The sequence below is a fragment of the Atractosteus spatula genome, chromosome 18, assembly GCF_055471065.1.
Source record: "Atractosteus spatula isolate fAtrSpa1 chromosome 18, fAtrSpa1.hap1, whole genome shotgun sequence".
In the NCBI taxonomy this organism is placed as follows: Eukaryota; Metazoa; Chordata; class Actinopteri; order Semionotiformes; family Lepisosteidae; genus Atractosteus; species Atractosteus spatula.
The window spans coordinates 16761980-16784695 of record NC_142723.1 but is presented as its reverse complement, the minus strand read 5'-3'; the positions used below and the strand labels follow the sequence as shown (position 1 = coordinate 16784695).

Here is a 22716-nt window from a genome sequence, read left to right as displayed (position 1 = left end):
AAAACAGCCTCATACCCAAGATTGGATCAGACTGGTTATACTGTATGTCACCAAAGTTACTTTAAAGCATTTTGTTTCCCAGTCGGATACAAATATTTTCTCTAAAAGCTCAAATGATATTTTGAGACGTTGTTCCCCCGGTAAACACACTGTAAATCACACAACAACATCAAGAACAAACTGGCAAAGAGCAGAAACTAACATTTTCCGCTAGGGATGTAAATCCCAGCTACTTACAGAATACTTGTGTTGTACGGGATGTCCGTCGCTTCTGGTACCCGGTCGAGCCCTGTGTTAGAGCAGTTAACGACACGTTGTGGTCCCACAACTGAACATGTACAGTTCTTGGGACAGTGATGGTTGACCGAGTCCACCATCCCCGAGGTGAGAGCAAAACACAAGGAAAGCAGTAGACTGGTGGAAAGTCCGAACAGTGAGGAACAGACGCCATGTTTTCGCTTGGATACAGTTTGTCCATTTCCACAAGGCATCGCTCACTCACATCGCATCGCCACTGAGGTTGCTAATCTCTCGGTCGAACTGGGGGGAAAAGTTTCCTCTTTCGGTTGTTTGCATGAATATCATTGAAACCTCCTTCCCCCCCGATTCGAAAACCTTCCTTATTTGAGGGTACCAATGCCTCTGGAAAAAAAAAGTTTTGAAACTTCTCTGCTAAGTTCTCAGGAAACTTCCTTCTCTGTTTGCTTTCGAACTCTGCAATGCCATGTTTTCAACACTAGGGTTTCTTGCAGAGAAAACTTCTTGAGGTTTTGGGAGTTCACTAACGAGACGAATAATCCCTCAGCCCTGAGATGCTGTATAATTTTGTTCCGTATAAACGCTGTTGTATTGTAGCCTATTAACTGCACGTAAAAATAAATTAGATCAAAACGTTTTTCTCCTTTATTTGGAGACACAAACATCAATAACTGCAGCTGCACCTACATTAAATCGTTTCGCAACAACTAAGTAATTTCAATACACGGTATGCTTATTTTTAAAACGAAAATGTCTGGTTATGCCTGGTTACAAGGTAACGTTAATTTGTGCTACTTTGTTGTAATTCCTTTCTATTATTGAAAATAGTCCGTCTGTAGACGTCCGTATACATATGTAGAGTTTACAATAATGTTTTACTTTAAAGAAATATGACAAGGATATACATTGTTACTGATATTTCTTTTTAGAATAGTTTTATTTACACTTAATCTGTCCAGGTCTTTAACACAGTAAATGTTAAATATCCTTATTTTTATATACATTGTGACAGACAGACAGTAGTAGGATACTGTTTTTCATTGTCCAAACAAAAACATTTACAGAAAGTGAAGTTCATTTTCATCATAGTGGGCGAAAAGTAAAGGGAAAATATAAATATTGAATGGATAAACATCTTACACCAAAACAGAGATTAGACTGATGTTTTGTATAGCTTCAATGTTCTGATAGGTAGCACCGTCTTTAATGCTTTGCATATTTATTTTAATGGTCGAGATTGTGATACTGTATTAAATATCCAGAACCTTCTCTAAAGTATGTAGGATTCAAGATACTTCATTTAGGTTGATAATAGAACTCTGAAGGACAGGTCATGAATTTCAAATCTCTGGCTTGTTCTTTGATGACTAGATAGAATTTTTTATTAGGATATACCCCTCATATCTCGCACTTTCATAGTAAAAGATTGTATTTTCCAATCCTAGATGAGAGATTTTGGTGCCAGCCTTGAATTCAAATTAGAAGCCTCCTGGCAACAGTCAGGCATATCATTATACTGTCTGAATAACATGGCTATACATACAGTACTGAAGCTATTGCAACCAAATTGCTTAAAGAAAGATTAATACAGTGTGTACAATTTAGCTACATTAAAGAGTATGTTTGTTTTGACAGGGGAAAACAACTTAGCACATTTAATTGTTGAGGTATTTCAAATTTCTTCTATAAATAATCCCTTAGAATTCCAGAGGTTTTCCTTATTATTTATTTCAGTTGCAATTTGGCTATCCAGCTAAGGAGATAAAAGGTACAATTTACGCAAAAAGCGAACATGTTAACAAACATAAAATAAAATAGATCAAAGCCAAATGCAGTCTAATTTTAAATTGTTCAGAATCTGTGTTCCCTAACCAGACAGGAGCATTCAGCATCTCAGAAAGTGCCATACTATTATCCTAAAAGCAACCTGCTGTTCCATTTTCCTTATTATACCCCAAAATAAATCAGTCTTCTTCTTTATACTGTAGATGTGTGCCAGTATCAATGAGGTACTTTCCTGTGGCTGTTTCCATTCTATAAGTACTTTTCTTTATAAAGATCAGAAGAAAGGCTGTAAATTAGAGGGTATTTGGCCCATTTGGTTCATTGGTTGAACAGTCTTCTGATTGAGCAAATACCTGACCTAGATAAGTATTGAATAAAATAAAATCGTGGAAGAGAATAGCTCTGCAAATGTCTTTTGTTCACCCGCCTTCTCTCTGTGTTTTGTTTTAGTTCTCTTCCATTGGTACTCTTTCATTAAAAAAATATATGAAGACTAGCATCTTGTCAAATCTTATCGAAACTGTTTGCTTTCACACTCCCAAAGGTTTTATCTTTACTAATTGTTATACCTGACAAGCTGACTCCGAAAGAGGAAAAAAAAAACACTTCAAATTAAGCAAATCACTTAAAACACGACTCTGAAAAGTAAAAATAAGATAAAAGGGATTTGCTCATTGTTGTGTGAACATGGTATACTGTACAGGACAATCCAAAGCATTAATCCTCAATAAGTAATTCATTTTATTTTTGCTCCTCCCCCTCAGAATTGAGGAAACTGTACTGCCAGCTTAATTCTGGAATGAACATGTGACAGTAAGCGGGCAGCTGTAGCCGAACTGTGCTTCCTCTAATGAGTACAGCACTTAAGTTATTTTAAAAGACGAATACAAATGTACACTCTTTTCAAATACGGCAACCAAAGAAATAGTTTACTTGCATAAGCATACCGTATGTAAATTTGTTGTTAATAGCTGTGTGACAGGCAGTAATATTTGACTGTTGTATAGGAACACAAGGAGCTGCACGATGGCGCGGCGGTTAGCATCGCTGCCTCCAGCGTTGGGGCCCTGGGTTCGGCTCTGGCCCCGTAGTCCTGTCTGCCTGGAGTTTGTACGGTATGTCCTCCCCTTGTCCACATGGCTTTCCTCCAGGTGCTCAAGATGCTTCCTACATTCTGGACATAGCGGTAGGTTAAGTGGCTTCTGGGGAAATCGGCCCGGGTGCGAGTGTGACCGTGCCTCTGTCTGGGCCTGTCCTGCGATGGACTGGCGTCCCATCCAGGGTGTACCCCGCCTTGCACCAATTGCCAATTGGGGAGATTCCGGCTCCCCAGCCGCCTGGTGTTGGAAAAGCAGGTAGAAAACGGACGAATGGATAAGAAAACAAGAAAGGTAACAAAGCTCTAGCTCCTTTCGTCTATATTACGTACTTAATTATGTTAATTACGTAATTAATCTGAGGTAAACATTGTGCCGTTTCTTGAAAGAAGCCGGTAAATTGGCTTCATCGACATGGCTGGGGAGTAACAAGCTTCCTCTCCCACGTTAAATACAAAGCAAACCCTTCAGCTCTCATCCTCTTTCACCCTGCCGTAAAGCCAGAAGTTGGCTTGGATGTTTTTAAGTAATGGAATTTGATAAGATGTAAAGCCTCTTCGTGGCTACAGTCCTAAACACTTCAGCTTTAAAGGCCTTAACAGCCATTACCAGTTTGGTTTGGAGTCGTTATACACCTAGTTCATGAGTATCTGCAGACTTCCTTGCATGAATACAAATACATTCAATAACATTGAACCAAAAACGAGTGCTTTAAGCTGTGGTATCTATTGTGATATGTAGTGATTAATAATTATTTTTCATCTGCCGTACAGTATGTACCTCTCAAGGTTGAAGATCTTGTCTCCTTTTGATCTTTGTGTTATAATTTCTCAACCTTGAGTTGTGCTTTGAAATCAAAGAAAGGCTCCTGCAGTATTAATGTGGATATGAGTAACACATAACAGCAGACATTTGGTTTTGCATTTGGATGGAAGTTTTTTTACAGACGCTACATTCAAACACACACTGAACACTAGGGGGAGCATCTTCCTCAGACTGTCCAGTACAAACGATCCACACCAGGAGTAGACAGTTCTATAGGCTGGAGTGCTGGAGGACAAGCACGTGAATAAGATCAAATTAACTGCTTTTTCATGTCTTAAACAATCGCTCATTTTAAAGCACCTCTAAACCCTGCAGGATTCAGGTTCTCTTAAGGCACTTGATCAATGTTTTTTTTAAAATGAGCATCCTGAGTCATCTGTGCTTAATAACAGGAGTTTTTTAAGGCTGGTCAGTATGGCTTTATATATGTCTTAAGCAATCACATATCGATGGTAAGCAAAGTGACTATATTTTTTCATAGACATGAAGTGTTTTGTGTATCACATCGTCTACTTACTGTATTTGAAAATGATTTTAAATAAAAAATGTGCCCCAGGCAAGCACACTTATTAATATTTACTTGCACTCCTCAACAGTTAATACTACTGCTGCTCCTTACTACTACAGTTGAAACCAATAATACAATTCTGATTTATGCACCGATCTCTTCTGTGTAATTTATTGTGCATTTATTGAACACTCAGAAACACTGAAAGTAAACATTGTCTATGGAATGTGAACTGAGCCAAGTAGTTCAATATCCTTGTATTTCTGTTAGTTTAGCCTGTCTGTTATGTGTCAAACTTTGAAAAGCCAGGAGGCAAGTTTGTGAATCAATGATAGGACGTCTTTCTGACCTGCACAAGTGTGTATTTTTCATAATCAACACCAGAACACACTTCAGTATCTACAGTACATCTACACTGGCCACACAAGTGCCAGCCTGTAGTTTTGCTTGTGGCGGACAGTTTCCATTCTGGGATTGTGGCCACCAATTCCATACTTCACCAACATCTGTCATGGTTTTGATTCTTTTATTTGTACCAAAAAATAACACTCATGCCTCCTGCAGACTATTACCAAGCTGTCGAATTTTGCTATATGTGATATTTGTCATGGTGCCTAATTGGCAGTATGACACACCTTGTAATAACACCCACATTTCAGTGTAACCTATACTGTGGTGGCATAAAACCTGGACTGTGACACTCTGGCTGGAATTAAGAATGACATTTTTAAAGGAAATTTCTGTCACGCCCGGCACTCCTAGAGGATGCTCTACTTCTCTCCTGTTCCTAGTTCCCTGTGATTATTCATGTCTTTTCGGTGTGTCTTGTTGTGTAGCCTATTTACTCCCTGTGCCTGCTCTGCTCCTGGCTCAGCATTGAGGTTCGGATGTCCTGAGACCCACCTATTACCAAGTCACCCCACGTCCATAGCCTGAGGGCTTAGGTTTCTATACCAACATTGTCCGACGCCCTGAGCCTGGGCTAACCTCCGTGTTGCCCCCTTTGCCGCTACGCATAGGGCCTCTACTGCTCTCCTTGTCATTCCACGGCATGCCCTCCCGACATCCGTGACAATATCTTCGTTGATAAAACTGGAGAAACACATATGATTCCTGTGTCAGTTGTATGTAGCCTCATTTGCACGACATGCTAGTCACAAAGCGTACCAGACATCCACTGGAAAATTGGCACTTGCTGTAAAACAGAGTATTCCCTCCTTGGTCTTAACTTATTACACCTCTCGATATGTAGGTCGGGAGCAGAGCAGAGCTGCTGATGGCTGTGTCTGAGACTTGTGAAAACGATGGGATTGGGTTAAAGCTACAGGACATCAGCCAGCTAGAAAGAGCAGGTGGATATGAGGCTGCTTTGGCATTTTGCCTTTGTAATCAGTTTTGCTCATGATAACTAATAGATGTGCCTGCTAGGAGTACTTCACTATCAGCAAGAGTAATCTGTTTAAAACCTTTCAGAATCTCATGGGTATTACATTCTGGGCTTATTTCCATGTGTTCCATCTGACTGCTCTTCCTATTTTAAAGTTACATTTAGATTTGATTCATACATTTTATTTCAGTCTGTATGTGGTGATATACTGTATATATATTTTTACAGACAGCCTTCTACAGTACCTTACCAAGTACTCTTCACACTTTCAGTGTGGTGACCTTGCAGAGAAAGCAGCAGTGTCAAACACTCCATAGAGGCTTATAAAAACCTTATGAATTAATTTTTTTCCAAAGCACTTTTAATGGCAAGGGATTCATATGTGTTAGTAATGCCAGAGTCAACATGGTTTCATAGGCAATATGTAATTCTCAATGGGTCGAGACTGGGAAACATCGGTAAAATGGCTTATACAGTAATTAAGCAAACAATTAATTGAAATGTTGCCATTAATGGTCTAAGGCAAAAGGAAACACAGGAGACAAAGCAGACGTACAGGATCAGGAGTCAATGAGGTAGAGCCTGTGACTGTAATGGTGTTGTGTCTGTACTGTAAAAAGAAGAATGTAAGACTACATTTTAGTAGGTTACAAAGAAAAGGAGTCTCTTTTTGGGGTATCTAATAATTTCGGTTGCTATGGCATAGTGACGCATTACTACAGTACATCACAGCACTGGAGTCCTAGGGTGCTGTCTGTGTGGAGTTTGTAAGTTCTCTCCCAATGTTCACGCGGGTTTCCTCCAGGTGCTTCAGTTTCCTTCCACAATCCAAAGACAATTGGCCCTGCTGTGAGTGTGTGCATGTCTGTGTCTGTGTGTGCCCTGCAATGGACTGGCGTCCCATCCAGGATGTATCCTGCCTTATGTCTATTGTTTGCTGGGATAGACTCTGTCTCTCCCGTGACACTGTACTGGACAAAGTGGTTAGAAAATGGAAGGGTGGATACATTAGACTATCACAAAATAAAGGAATTTGATCTACAGTATATAACTTTCGTTAAATGTTTGTCAGTCTTATTTGGATGTTTGGTTGAAAAGAAACCCTTTTATCTTTTTCCCAAAAGAATTATAAGAAGAATTAATGTTCCTCAAAATAAATTAGTTAAGCAAGTGAAAGGTTACAGTTTTCTTATGGCTGAATATGGAGAAAATGAAGATATAAAGGAAACAATAATTGCATTAAAATTTGTCAGATGGCCTCTTCAGCAGACAGCTGGGCATGCGGGTGCGTACAAGCAAAACACAAAGACCTTTTTATTTTAAATTTGGTTTTATTTAAAATATGTTCACCCATTTTAAATTGCCAACTGTTTAATACTCGGCTTTATGACAACACATCCTGTGTAACCTGCTCCTCTGATCTCTGCTTATCTTTGCTAATCTTTTCATCTCAATCTTTTTTTTTCATCATTTGAAAAGCAGCCAATTCCCCAGTGTCTTACACAAGAGTTAGTGCCAACTGGAGACGTCACTAACATTACTGCAACTCTGTAGGTGGTTAGGAAGGCACAGAGGTTTCACTTACAGCTAACACCCTCCCTGCCCAGTAGTACAATAGTGCTTGAGGAATCTCAGTCGCTACTATCTTGTGATGTGACTCAAACACAAACCAGCATTAGCTGTGTACCAAGCCTCAGATTTTTTCCCAATCCAGCTCATTCCACTAGTGTCCTTAAGTATAACTGTCTGGATGTATAATGGGTCAGTGCATGACACTGATCTCAGATTTGAGCTGGACTGACATGAGTGGCTTATGCCACGCAGGGACAGTTATCACTGTGTTTTAAGATCACAAGTTATGTTGAAATGGGACTTGTAGCACTATCCTGGAATGAATAAGAACCCAAGTATTGGATGAATAGAAAACTGGACTGGGGTTGAGCGAGGAGAGCCTACTCTGGTAATAAGATGCAGGCTAGTTGCTGACTGACAAGATGAGTGTAGTGTACCAGAGCAGACAGGCAGATGTGGTTCTGTGGCCAGCTAGGGACACAGGGAAAATCCAGTATTCAAAGTCGAAGTTCAAATCTAAATCCAGTGCCCGATAGAAATAAGCAGAAAACAAGCCAGGAGATTGAGGAAACAGAGTTGAGAAAAACACTCTGCAGACAAACAAAGCCGAAAGGTGATCCCCAAGATACAGGATACCAAACCAGCACAGCTAGGGGGACAACTAGAAAAGAGGAATTGAAGGGCTCAGAGTTAAAACTCAATAACAGAGCCCAAAGCAGAGTCTGAGCAGCCCTCAGATATCCCCCCGTCACCTGGACAGGCGAGATGATAATTACCTCCAGGTGATTCGGGACTGTTGTCAGTTGGTGTCCATGGCAACCGGCCACAGTGACAGGTGAGTGTGCAGTTAAACGTTAGTCAGTGTGGCAGCAAAGAACACATTCATCCGAACAGGAAGCAAATGAAAGACTAGAAAGCAGTGACCCAAATAGTTTAATACTGTAAATCAGTTAAGAAAACCGACAATATTGAAATACAAGCAGTGACAGTAAGGTAGCTTTGTTTTAGCCAGGTAAAATAATGAGAATGATCATGCGTATTTGAGAATTACAAACATTGTTTTTTGTTTTCATGGTTGCACCCAAAAACATTTCACAAACTACTACGAAGGCTATGTTTTGCTGCCTCTTTCCCTTAGTTGAAATGATGTTCATTAAAGATTCTGTTCCATGAGCTTATTAGAAAAAATCACACTTGTCAGCCAACACTGAAAAGACAGACAGAGAATTTTGAGAAGTGGCAAAATCAATACGTGGGTACTTATTGAGATAAAAGGTAGTGTTTGATAGAAAAAAAAAGATTTGTTGTGCCTTGTTGTGTCAAATAGAAGCACTCATCTCCACTATAGAAATCCAGACAACGATCAATCGAGTGCCAAAAAGCAATTTACATGTAAGTGATTTACCTGCTATTAGACATCTGCAATATCTGTCAATCCTGGTTAGGAAATCCCAGGATTAATTTAAAAAGTGTTTTGGAACAGCGGTAATAGTTCTCCAACAGATTTGTAAGACCGTATTTATAATATTGTGCAACAATTTGGTCAACCCCTAACAAAAAAGGACATTCATGATCTAAATAAGATTCCAAAACTTACTTGAAATTTAAGACGCAGATAAGGATTTCAGGATACTTATATTGTTAGCCTAGAACAGAATATTTGCGTGGTTTTTCTTGCAGGAAGTTAAAACAAACTTTTAAGACAACGTGGGACAGCTCCTATACTTATCTAGGCAGTCCCAAATGTATTGGTCTTGCCATTCTGATCTTCATCTACCCCTATCAAGCTGCAGCAGTCTGTCTGTTAGATTTTTCACTCCTCTGCCTAGTCTGCTGGGTTTGCATGCATGTAATGGCAGTCATCTATTAACAAGGTACAGTAGGTGCTGAATTTCAGTGGTGGATGAGCTGTCTTATATGTAACAAACAGTGATATGGAAATATATAACGTATTGTTTATCCTTATACAGTAGGTCAGTATATGCCTGGAACGTATGATGTTCCGCATTGTACGCTGGCTATTTGTTAAAATGCATAAGAGATTTGGGATAACGCTCAGCTAGAACTCGTCATAAAACAAACCTGCTTTCCAATAATAAGGTCTGAGTTTGAGTCATGAGTCAAGTTTGCTTTTCAAAACTAAATTAAAGATAAAATAACACTTTCTTTTACTGTCTCTGAGGAGAATGTCTGTCACCTACTGTATCTCTAAAAGAAGGACACTTGATATTTGATAATTGGTATTTTGGACATGTGCAGCCTGCAGCCTGCAATCATAAATACACAATTCCAGGGTGAAACTGGCTAATCACACACTTTGAAATGGCATATACTGTACAGTACTGTAGAGAATCCATATTTTTTATAAAATGCTAAAATAAACATAAACATAAACATTAGATTTAAAAGTCATTCACTTTCTACCATTCTAGGTTGACAATAAAAAAGTTAATGTTCATATACACACATTTCTTATCATTTCATCTTAAATTATGAATTTGAATGAATCCTTATAGAAATTAGATTGAGTCTAATAAGAAGTTATCAGTGTCACACCATGCTTACTGTGATGAGGTTCAGAAAGCAGTCATTCACTGGCAAAACTGAGCACTATTCAGCAGGGGACACACCCAAATTTTATCTTTAAGGATAATTAAACATTCTGGGATTCACCCTATTTAAAACATCTCTATTTAGGAACAAAAACACAATTTTTCTCGGGTCTTCAGATTCTGGAGAAAAATATATATTTTTTGTAGTTTTTTTCTAGGTGACAGTTGTAATTAGACCTTGTAGCATTACTTTAGTACATGAGAACATAAATATTACCAGAGAGTGAAGAACGTGAGGGTCTTGTTAATCTAGAAGTACATGATTCTCACAACATTATCCAGTCATTTCTCAAAAGATACTAGCGTGCTGCCTTCAGTGTCCTCCTTTCTTCCATCTTGTGCTACGTTTCAGGATACTAACAGACCCAAACACAAAAAAAAAACATAGCTTCACCTTTGGAGCCCTAGTTACATATACAAACTTTCAAGCTATCTCAGAGGGTAATCCTGTGTTTTATAGCTTTTACTACTACTACTAATAATAATAATAATTGCTTACACTTACACTCCACTCAAAGCGCTTTACAGGTAATGGGGATCCCCTCCACCACCACCAGTGTGCAGCCCCACCTGGATGATGCGACGGCAGCCATAGTGCGCCAGAACGCTCACCACACATCAGCTATCAGTGGGGAGGAGAGCAGAGTAATGAAGCCAATTCAATTCATAGATGGGGATTATTAGGAGGCCATGATTGGTAAGGGCCAATGGGAAATTTAGCCAGGACGCCGGGGTTACACCCCTACTCTTTTCGAGAAACGCCCTGGGATTTTTAACGACCTCGGTTTTACATCTCATCCGAAGGTTGGCGCCTGTTTACAGAATAGTGTCCCCGTCACTATACTGGGGCATTAGGACCCACACAGACCACAGGGTGAGCGCCCCGTGCTGGCCCCACTAACACCTCTTCCAGCAGCAACCTTAGTTTTTCCCAGGAGTCTCCCATCCAGGTACAGACCAGGCTCACACCTGCTTAGCTTCAGTGGGTTGCCAGTTGTGAGTTGCAGGGTGATATGGCTGCTGGCCAATCAGCCAATAATGTCCAAAGTCTTCACTCCACAGCTTTGCCAAGAAAACATTCCTCCCTTAATGTTCCTCTCTTTTCTCTAATACTGCAAATAATGACTCAATACCTCACAGGTTCCTCAGACAAAAGATAAACACCTGTCCATGCCCATTTATATCCTGAGAGGCAAGCTGATCACTATCACACAGTGATCACCTCACACACATCACACAGGACACCAGCTAATCACTTTTCCCTTTACCTGCCTGGAAAAGACTTTTCCTCCAAGAAACTACAGACTTTCACCGAGTGGGTGGAGTAGAAAATACTCCCTCTACAACCCTGACCCACATCCTGTCACATTGGTAGTTTGTTACTCTTTTTTTAAAAAAAAGATTTGTAAAAATAATGTGAAAAAAAATATTTATATTTTAGGTCTAGTGTATGTGCTAATAAACTCTTGGTCATGACTGAATACGTTTCAATATGTACGGTCAATATGTTTCAATTTTTTCAGCTGTGGAATGAAATCATACTGCTTTTGCTTTTGGTATAATAACCAAGGGAAGCAATACATTGCTGAATACTACATATATTATAGTTCAATAGCATTTATTCCTCACACAATAAAAAAAAGGTAGGTCCTCAAAGTAGGATCAAACATCCCATTAAAGTTCTCAGTAACAGCATTGACAGGGCCCCTGGAAAACTATAGCATGTTACCCCACTACAGAAAGATGCTAGCAGTATCATATCAGTACTTATATACAGTAGTAAAACACTGGACATCTACAGTAAATATAACCCATGACTTCATCCACCGAAGAATGGATCGCTGTTGTTCCGGTTCAAATATTTTGTAATTAGCACTAGTATCACAATTCTTAATATTTCGTTTTTTGTTTTTAGTTTCCTTCTAGGAGAGTCATTTGAAACAAATGTCCTAGTGAGAGGTGTGATAGAAACTGTTCCTCATTTTCAGCACCTACAGTTTTTTCATTTTGTCTGGTGCAGGGCTGATGTCGGAAATCATGAGTTTTAATGTTTAATTCTAAACACTAAGGGAAACCTGTATGAGCTCACTTCCTTAAACTGTAACAGCTAGGTATGAGCCTGAACTGTATGGTCCGGTGTATGCTAAGGCAAATGAACAGCACTAAAAGTTAATGCTTACCTAGCCCTGTCACCAGATAGAAATGTTTTAGATAAGGACTAATGCTTCCTGACATGTCCTCACAATGGCAAAGGGCAACGCCTTTTTAACAAACATCCATACACAGGAGTAGTGTTTCACAGAATCCCTGGAGCTGGGCTTTCTAGGGCTTCAGATACACTCGGCAGCAGCCAAAAGGCGCCTGTGCACCGCCTTTTCCTCACGTTCTCTTGGATTCGAGAGGCAGAGCTCCTCAGGGACAGCTGAGAAGGGCTGAAGGCAGAGAGGACGGCAAGATGGCGATTGTAGTTGTGGATTACAGGGCAGTGACAGCACCGGTGGGGATTGTGCGCTTCTTTGAGATCTTTCTCGCCTGCGTAGCCTTCAGCCTGGTGGCCCACGTGGGCCACATCGCCGCATCCTACTGGGCCTGGTGCATGTTCACCTGGTGCTTCTGCTTTGCTGTCACGGTGCTGATCCTGCTGCTGGAGTTCACCGGCCTCCACGCCAAAATCCCCATCTCCTGGGATGACTTCACCACCGCCTTCGCCATGCTGGCCACCCTCATGGTCTTCACCGCGTCCATTATCTACCCCAGCTTCTACATCCACTCTCGCTATTCCTATGCGATTGCCGCCACCATCATGTCCATCCTCTGCTTCATGGCCTATACTGCTGAGGTGGTTTTGACGAGGGCCAAGCCTGGTGAGATCAGTGGCTTTCTATCTACTGTTCCTGGACTCCTGAAAGTGCTGGAGGCCTTTGTGGCCTGCATCATCTTCATCTCCCTCTCCTTCGACAAACACAACGCAGGGCTGAACTGGTGCGTGGCCGTCTATTCCCTGTGCTTCATCTTCGCCCTGGTCATCATCATCTTTACCATCTGCCGCCTCATCGCCCTCTTCCCCTTCTCCTTCGACAAGGTCCTGACCGGCTACAACATCCTGGCTGTGCTCATGTACATGACCGCCGCTGTGATCTGGCCCCTCTACAGCTTCCAGAACAACCCCCGTCCCAACAAGTGCCCATTCCCCTGCACGTGGGATAAGCTCGTGGTGGTCACCTTCATGACTTACTTCAACCTCATCGTCTATATAGTGGACACCGTCTACTCTGTGCGGCTCGTTTTCTTTGTTTCCCCAGCATAGTCGCGTGGACTGTTTCAGATCTGCATCAAAGGACAGCCAGCTTTGTCTGACACCATGGTTTTGGTTGCGTCTCTATACACCTTTTCACTTTGTACAGAAACGGGCTTCCATTTTTTAATTTCAAACGAGAAAAGGGTATTTGAGCACTAATTGAGCCTTCTTTCTCAAATGTTAGACACGGGTAGTTTTCTTAGCTTATTCAATTCCAGGCATAGCTCTCATACTCAACAGACCAATAGCACATTTAAATTTATGTTACCTCCAATAGCAAGGCATGCTAAGAAACTTCTCAAAAACACCCACCCCTCTATAAGCAGGCCAATATGTTTTTGGGGCCTTCGTTAAATTACAATTATGATCAAAGTTCATGATTTAGGTGTTACTCTTTAAGGATGAAAGACCAAATGAAATATCAATCATTTTAACATGGTTAACAGATACTGGGATAGTATGCTAGACCTTGTTTACATGAGTTCTGGATTGGAGGGAGATACGGTAAGAGCATTTTTATTTCATGGTTTTGTCATATTACTGTACCAGAAAGATAAAATAAAAAAATAGTATAATTTATGTTATGGGACGATATAATTATCTGCCTTTCATTTTCCTGTTCAGGTTGTTAAAACACATTAATTTAACATCACAAATGTACAGAACTACACATTTTACTAAACTTTAATTGGAGAATTTCATTGTGATAGTCAATTTTATATGCATCAATAAGGTAAATGCTTGTCTTGTCATAGTTGAAGACAATCCTCTTCATATTTTATGGTATGCAGATGTGATTAAAAGACAGAGAGAGGCTTTTTATTTGATAATGTTTACATCCCAACTATAAAAGCTTGTAACTGGCACTGGGTAAATTATGTCGCGGATATGTTGAAACTCAACAGAGATCAAGATTTTACTTATTTTAAAGAGGACAATGTTATTCTAAATTGACTTATCAAAACATTTAACCCCTGGGTGCTTGGTGGCTGATGTGCTGTATGTAATCTTTTGGAGAAATAATTGTACAAAAGATGCAGATAACTCTTTGATTATTACGTTTATCTCATTATCATTTAACTGAAACTGAAAGGTGAAAGAGGCATGGTGGCACAGCGGTTAGCCCTGGGTTTGATTCCAGCCCTGGGGTGCTGTCTGTGTGGAGTTTGTATGTTCTCCCCATGTTCACATGGGTTTCCTCCCACAGTCCAAAAACATGCTTGTAGGTTAATTGGCTTCTGGAAAAGTTTGACGCTGGTGTGAGCATATGTGCATTCTGTGGTGTGTGCCCTGAGATGGGCTGTGTCCGGTCTGGTGTTTGTCTACTTTGCATCTGTTGCTTGACAGGATAGATTCTGGCTTCCTCGGAATCCTGAAAATGTTAGAAAATGAAGTGATGAATGAACGCCCCAAATAAATCAATAGTCAACTGTTATTTAAATCTTAAATGATCTTTAGAGCTACAATGTCTCTGAAATATATACAGTATGTTCTATAGATGATTATGTAATTCTCCAGAAAGAAATGAAGCCAGACAAAGCTGGGTTAGGTGAAGTCAAACTGATGGAGGAATCTTACATTTCAAGCTGAAGTGTGCTGGCATTGGTTACTTAAAATCCCTTTATAAATGTAGCTTTTTTTAATCAATTGAAAAAAAATGCAAAAGCCATCAAAAGCACAGGACATTTTAAACATTAAGCCATCTGATTCTTCTGAGTAAGTAGATGGTCTGAGACAATACCAAAACCTGTTTTTTTTGTCAATGGAAGACAAAAAAACATTTTCTAGAGAAGCAGACAAATCTCACAGTCTAATAATGCCAATAATGAATTTTGTAATACTGACCTAATCTCTAGGCTTCCAGATAAATTCCAGTTACTCATTTCAGAGGTATTTTGTGAAGATAAGAACGTTAGGACAGAAAAGGGAGTGAAGTAGTTGAAGTCCTTTGTACTAAATTCAAAGCTTGATCTATGTGTAAAATTTGGGTAACACTTTATCATGTGTTTATAATGTAAATGTACGTATTAAGTAATACATATTGCCTATGGAGTTAATATGAAATGAACTTTTAAGTCCCAATGTATTTATAGACTGTTCTCTTTGAATTAATCATGAGCAGACATTTATCGTAAAGTGTTACAAACATATGCATGATTCACTCTTGAGGGCAAAAATAAGACAAACTGAATGACTTCAAATTTTTTGGCTCATACACAATTTTTTATGTACTTTTTTTTAATTCCACGTGCACTCCAGTTAAATTGCCCCAAGTGTCGACAAAGTAAAAAAAGCATTTCACACCTACATCATTTTTATACTGTCAACTTTTATAGAGAACCATAAAGAATTTTTATAAGAGGGAAGAATTTGAAAAACAACCCGTAAAAAAAGAGATCCATGTCAAATTCCATGTGACTGAACACATTTTGTTTTGTTTTTTATAATGATCTTTTGTTAAAAAAAAATTAACCATATGAACCTGCTCCTTGAAGCCAAATGTATTAGATAAGAGTAGATAACACGACGGTCACATCTTTGTCACATATGTGTCTTTTGTACATGCCAGAGGTTGAACACTGAAGACTGACAGTTTTTGGGTCAGTTCTGTCTGAACTCAACTGCATTAAGCCTGTTGAATTTCATATTCCAAGTGCTCAGTTTAATGCTATGTATTTGGTTCTAAGATGCTTGAACATGTGCACTGCAATAAATGTACAACTACAATTGCACATACATGGCTCCTGTGAATATGTTCCATGTTTCATTTTAGAACAGAAGGACAAAAGACGGCTTACAGATGACAATCTGCTCCAATGTGGTCATTTGGAAGTAAGTTATTGTTGCCTTCATGTTTAGACCTAACTAAAACTAAATTTAATTCCCGTGTTGCTCCAGATTTTCTCATTGAACCAACTAAAAAGGTACTACAAAAACCAAAAATTCATTAACTTGGACACAGTTTTACTCAAATATGAAATGACGCAACCCAGATACTGTATGCTTAGTTTTACAGAGAATTTTTTAATAAAATAATTTTTGACCATTGAGCACCATAAAGCCATGTTTATGAGATCTTTCAGCTACAATGAAGTGTTAATCTAAAAAGGTTTATCTAGATGTTATTCCGTACTCATTACAAACATCTAGTCACAGACGGATTTTATGATGGTCAGAAGAAAATGATTACAGAGCAATTTTGACTGAACGCCAAGGTGGAGAAAGATCTAAAGTAAAATCAAAATACTTGACCGAAATAAAAATCCCCCATTTTTATTTTTTTGAGGGGAGAATGTCAGTGCTGATTAATTACTCTTAAATATACCCAGAAAATGAACCAGATCATCTTCCTTTTTGGCGCACATGGACACAACACAAAGTCAAGAGGTGGACTCTGAGAAGGTTTTGTGACTTTCTCACTTTCGGGACTATGCGTCAGGTCCAGAAACATCTTGGTGTTTCTTCATTAGACCAGATACGATTATCAGACAGTGGGATGAATCTTGGAAATGCTGAATTTCTTTAATTTAAAACCTGAGAAGAACACTGCCACCTCCATCATGGCTGTCCTCATAATCTGCCTGCAGCATAGAGTGTCTGTAGGCTCATGTTCACAACATCTATGGCAGTGTTGACAGCTTCTAAACTGCGACTGGTCAGCTGTAAAACCCACAAGGGAAGAATTGCATAGAGAACAGCATTTGTAAACTGCAACGTAAGAGGTGAAGTTTTCCCTTCACACTTCCTCAACCCAGAAGTATTGTCTACTACAGCACATTTCCTCTCTACAGGGATCGATCAAGTTTGTCAGCGACAGCTGCTGGGCTGTCTGACTGAGACTGCGGTCCATGACTCTCTAGCCTGGTGTCCATCCCGCAGAGTTTAAAGGGACTGCTCTTCTCTGTGCTGCTGATTCTGCACCTTGCTTTGTGTTGCTTCACTCTCCTCTGGTCCTATTTCATATTCCTCGCAGCCCCTCGCTGTACTCACGAGGGCAACTCAAAAAAGGACTGGTCCTAATTGTGACAGGGTGTGACTGATGAGAAGGACTTGCGTAGCTGGCAACGGCAAGGTGACCTGCACAGGAGGTTTCGAGACCATCAGACGCCTCTCCAGCCAGTGTTCTTCAAGTCACCTGTTACCCTCATACTGTCCCACTATTATAGAAAGCAATACAAAACACAATCAACATTAAGACTGGAATTTCATATTTGATGGCACATCATACAGTATTTACTGTATGTTTAATCTTTAATCCAGAAGCATTTTCTTTCAGAGGGAGGAGATTGCTATCGTGCTATCTTTTTCATGTTAAAGTCAAAGTGTTTGCTTTCAGTCTTGTGTATATGTCTGTTTAGAAGTGAATGTTGGGCAGCTAACCCCAGATTGTTACTGAGATACTTGTTGGTAATTAGCCCTCAGAGGGCAGGCAGGACTGTGGAAAAAGACTGACAGTTAAAAAGCATCATTAATATTACCTAAATGACTACTTAGGGCATGACAAAAACAATCAAATTAACAGTTGGTAATTAAATGCCCGTTTAGAAAAGTGCATTAATAATATACTGTAGGCCAAATCCCAGAGAACACACAGCATCTTTTATTTTGATCTTGCACTTCTCACTGTACTGATTGTATTGTATTATTATTATTGTATCATTCGTTACACTGTGTCTGTGGTGTCTGTGTTGTCTGTGTTAAGCTGCTATTGCACTGCAATTTCCCTCACGGGATCAATAAAGTATCTATCTATCTTTGATACTAATAAAAATGTACTTTGAGCAATGCTATGAATTATTTACAAAGCATCCCAGATTACAGAATCATAAACATAAAGGCTCTCACACTGTTGATTCATTGCTAATAGTGTTTTGCATTCCATGAAATCGACTGTATCACACATTTTTCATTCTGTTCTTTCCTAGTCAATTTCTGAAGTCAATCCAAGAGCAATAATACTGATCAAAAACCCTTTATAAATAAAATATATAACTTTGTAATTTAATTTCAGACAGTCAAACAGCATACAGAAGCTAAGCCAAATGTAATTTTATATATTATTATATATATTAAATATATATTATTTATATGTCATTTGATATATTATATTGGTAAAAAGTTTGATACTTTGCAACATTCTTCTTCAGTCTCAGTATACAAGACATGAATCATGTTTAGTACTTGAATGTGTGCGAAGTACCAGACATTTGTGAAGATAAAACTTTACGGAACAGTGAATTTAAAATAGGGTATTGCCTTGTCTTTTCCAAATTTAGATACGCAGGAGTTGTCTTTAACCCCCTCACTCTTTTTCAGTCTTTAGCAGACATTGTTGTACAATTAAAAGAGTGGAACCTTACATAACACTATTTCAAAAGTTTCCAAAGATAAATGATGCAGGATAACAGAAGAACACATTGCCTGTATTTACCACTGCTATGAAAAATTCCCAAACATAATATTTACAAAGCAAAACCATGACGTTTCTAGGTAGGCACTGAACGAATTCACTGAAAAACAATGATATAAGCAGACCGTAAACTCGGAGTAAAAACCAAGTGGTTACAATTAGTAGATAACAGCCAATTCCAAAGCAACACCTCTTGATCTTGCAAATACAGTATTTAAAACTCCCTGCTGTTTTAAAGAATTAAGTGCCACTTCAAAGGATTTTCAAGAGTGCTGAAATTGCTTGTCATTATCTTTCTTCAAAAGTAGACATAACATTTGATTTGAAGCCAAAGCAATTTTCTGAGGGGTTTTTAAGTTCAATTAGTCCTATCTTTTATTTTCACAAGGCTTTTTTTAAAAGATGCCCTTTAAAAAACACATACTGTAAAAAAAAAAACCCAACAGATGCAGAAGAGCTTCCGTAAAAAAGCAAAAAGAAAAAAAGTGAATTTAGAAGGCCTCTGAACTACACGAGTGATACAGTATTTCTCATATTATTTTCAGATGAATTACCTACTGTACATCTGTACCTCTGTAATGCATCTAAGCTGAATTTATTCTACGAACCTTTTCTTCTTTCCTTGTTCAGTAATTATTAATGATACAACAACCACTGAGCTTATAATTATTATTGTTGTTGTTGTACAGTATGTCCAGACACACTTTAATATTTCCACCAAGAAGGCCCACTCATGGGAGCTAGAGTAGAAGAACAGATTCAGGGTAAAAACAGCTTTCAGGCAAGAATTTCCACCCTTGTGTACCATGGTGCTTTTTAATACCATTTTGCTTTTGATATCACTTTACTTTAAAGAAGCCCACGGCTGTCAAATTGTGCTGCTGTTTGACTTCACAGCCTGCTCGATTATATCACCTGGAAAGGTGCCTTTCCACACGGGGGAGAAACGACTTGCCTCCTTGCCCTTTCTCTTGTATCCATTTGCTTCAGTTTCTGTTTTCATGTTGTTCCTCACAGCACACAGACTGGCTTTTTAACATGTCCCCCGTGCTACTTTACAACAGATGTTCATTGTCACTGCACAACAGATATCCTGTGTTACTGCACAACGTGTATCCTGTGTTACTGCACAACAGATATCCTGTGTTACTGCACAACAGATATCCTGTGTTACTATACAACACATATCTAGTTACTGTCATAAGGTTACTGTAACTAAGGTTAGGAAAGTATGACCATAGTATGGATAAGCATATCCTGAGCAGCCAATCTGTTCAAAGTGACAATACAAGCCTTGCGTTACAGTCTTTGGACATGTCAGAACCGGTGTCTACTGCATGTCTCCTAATTGATCTGACAGTGGACTTGTGTTATTACAAAACGATGCACACATTTTTAAAGCTGAAAGTTCAGACTGAACACTTCCTAGTGTTAGATAATGTAACAGGGCAGTTGTCGTTGTGGGGGGAGTTTGGTTGAGACATCTAGAGAGCAAACCTACCATTATTTGGTTCTCTAAATGCAACCGATCAACCAAACTCCGCCCAAAATGACAGCTGCCCTTTTACTGGTAATTTACAGTAAATGTCAGCAAAAATTAAAGAGAAACAAAATGAAAGATGTTGATTGCATAAGTATTCACAGCTCCATGAACTTAATATTTGGTGAAAGCACCAATTATAGCCGCAAGTGCTTCTGGGTAAGTCTCCTACTGCACTCTGGCATGATGTAAATTGTACCAATTGTTCTTGGCTGATTTGCTCGAGCTCTATCAATTTCCTTGGGGATCACTTATGTACAGCAGTTTTCAAGTCTTTACAGAGATTCTCAATACGACTCAAGTCAGGACTTTGCACTGTTCAAGGACAATCTCATTCTTATTCTGAAACCCGCTCCAGTGTAGCTTTGAGCTTCGGCTTTCGTTAATTCTCCTGCTAAAAAAGGGAATTTTCTATGCAGTTTTAGGTTGTTAGTAGACTGAAATTGGTTTTCCTTTCATTTTCTCCTCAGTCCTGACAAACTTTCCATTCTCTATGGGGAAGCATCCCCATAGCATGATGCTGTCTAACTAGAAAATTTGATGTTTTGAATCACATAACACTTCATTTAAAAGCCATTTTGGGTTTAAATATAGTTACAGATACAAAGCAACCTTCAAGACTCCTAAGACAAAATAAACCGGAGAAACCAACAGGCATCGTTATTATTAGATTTTGATTTATAGGATCACAGAGCATATATTCCAACCGCAAGAATGTTTTAAATGTTTACAGATACAACACACATTGCCCTTATTACAATAAGTTACTTTGTGTTTCTAAGAAGCATGGTCATTCCTCCATAAATATTCTTGGTCATCTGTAACTACAAGACCATAAAAGAAAAAATGTACTGGCTTTACAGAAAAAAGGCCCCAGTTTGTAATTTCAAATGTATTCATAATATATTTTATGTTTAGTGCAATGCTGTAGGACAGCTTAGTAACAGTCATTTGTTTACTGTGTATCAAGCTGGCAAATACATTAATCTATTTCTTCTGGACAGTCTATATCAAAGTTTGTTCTGGGAACATTCTTTTCTCTAGGCAATGAAATGAACAATTACCACAGTATTTTTTGAGAGCTCATCAATCATACAGTACAATATTACATACTTTATCTAATTTGCCAAGATCCTCACATAATGTAATATGATTCAATTGTGTTTAAAAAAATTGCATTGTGGAAGTTTTACATTATTTACAAATGTAAACACGTGTCATTTATTTTGGAGGCTGTAGTCGCTTGCTGTTCCTGACTGGACCAAACTGCAACATTGGATGTGACCTTGTGACCTCTAACCACACACAACAAGTCTACTTATTCAGCTATTTAGAAAGAATATACTGTATTCGTTTAATACAGAAACCAAACAACAACAGAGTACTGATCGGTACACATAATTAGATGTACAGTAAAGTATGATGTCTTTCTCCTATGTTTGCTAGCCCACTGAACAGTCACACCAAAGTGGTGTCCAGTGAAGTGCTCATGTCCTTTCAGGAAGAGCAATTATCTACGGGAGAGCTTTCTAACTAATCGATCGGCTGTCCAGCTGGTCGGCAACTTAGCTGCTCAGCTGTGCTGGAGAGAAAGAGAAGAAGCATAGTCAGAGCACAACGAAAAGCTACGTTTTTGTTTGGTCTTGATTATTATTTTTTCTCCACTTATGTTTACCCTCCATCTACCTTTTTGTGTCTGATCTCCCTGAGATTCACATATTTAAAGATTTCGTTAGGACACCAAACTCCCAGGCACGCCACACCACCTAAATGGAAAGTGCATATTTCATAGTTATAAATTTATATAGACCTTTTAAAAGTAGCTTCTCAAAGAGCTTTATAGTAAAAAAGAACGTTACCAAACATAGAATAGGATAACAAAATTAGCACAAATAAAATCTAGCTCTGTCATCCTTTCAATGTTATTATTGGGTACAGCTGATCACCTGTGGTTTGGTGCTTGTAGGTTCAAATCCTACAGCCTGTGTTCTAGAGCTCCCAGTTTCAACTGAGTACGAAATATTTATATTTTGATATTAATATTGTGTTTCATAGAAGCCATAAGCACCTCAAGAAACAGTTAAAGCCAAGAATTATGCCCTACCACGATATTAACCACAAAGTTACTGTTACAGCTTTAGGTGACCAAGGTGTCTCTTAGAGTTTAGATAAAGTTTGTGACACTTAACAGAGTATACACTGCTTCAAAGCAGACAGGATATTTGCTGAGGTCTGGGTGGTCCCTTGAGCAGAAACAGTTATAAAGTTTACCTTAGCATACCTAGGTAAGTTGTAGGTTAATGATTGTCAAGGAGCAGTACAGACACACAATATAAGATCACATTGAGAGAACAAAGGAGCAGAGAAGAGAAGAACAAGGAAGGAGAAAATAGTCTGAAAGAGTTGGGACTTGAAGCTTGCACC

The 22716-nt window shown here is 38.9% G+C and overlaps 2 protein-coding genes across 2 annotated transcripts in view; one reads left to right on the top strand and one right to left on the bottom strand.

The window, feature by feature from the left end:
* Positions 1-718, bottom strand: part of pkd1a (polycystic kidney disease 1a) — a 108227-nt gene extending 107509 nt beyond the window's left edge. Inside the window, exon 1 of the mRNA XM_088936886.1 lies at positions 238-718. Coding sequence (XP_088793012.1) covers positions 238-491 — 254 coding nt within the window. The 5' untranslated portion in view covers positions 492-718. The remainder of the gene's footprint in view (positions 1-237) is intronic.
* Positions 719-12299: 11581 nt separating this feature from the next.
* LOC148818714 (myeloid-associated differentiation marker homolog) lies at positions 12300-16074 on the top strand. The gene has a single exon (XM_088936895.1). The coding sequence runs from the start codon at positions 12500-12502 to the stop codon at positions 13349-13351; it is 852 nt and encodes a 283-aa protein (XP_088793021.1). The 5' UTR covers positions 12300-12499; the 3' UTR covers positions 13352-16074.
* The last annotated feature ends 6642 nt before the right edge of the window (positions 16075-22716 follow it).

Coding starts and splice junctions, on each gene's coding strand:
- LOC148818714 (XM_088936895.1), top strand. CDS start 12,500: ATGGCGATTGTAGTTGTGGATTACAGGGCAGTGACAGCACCGGTGGGG.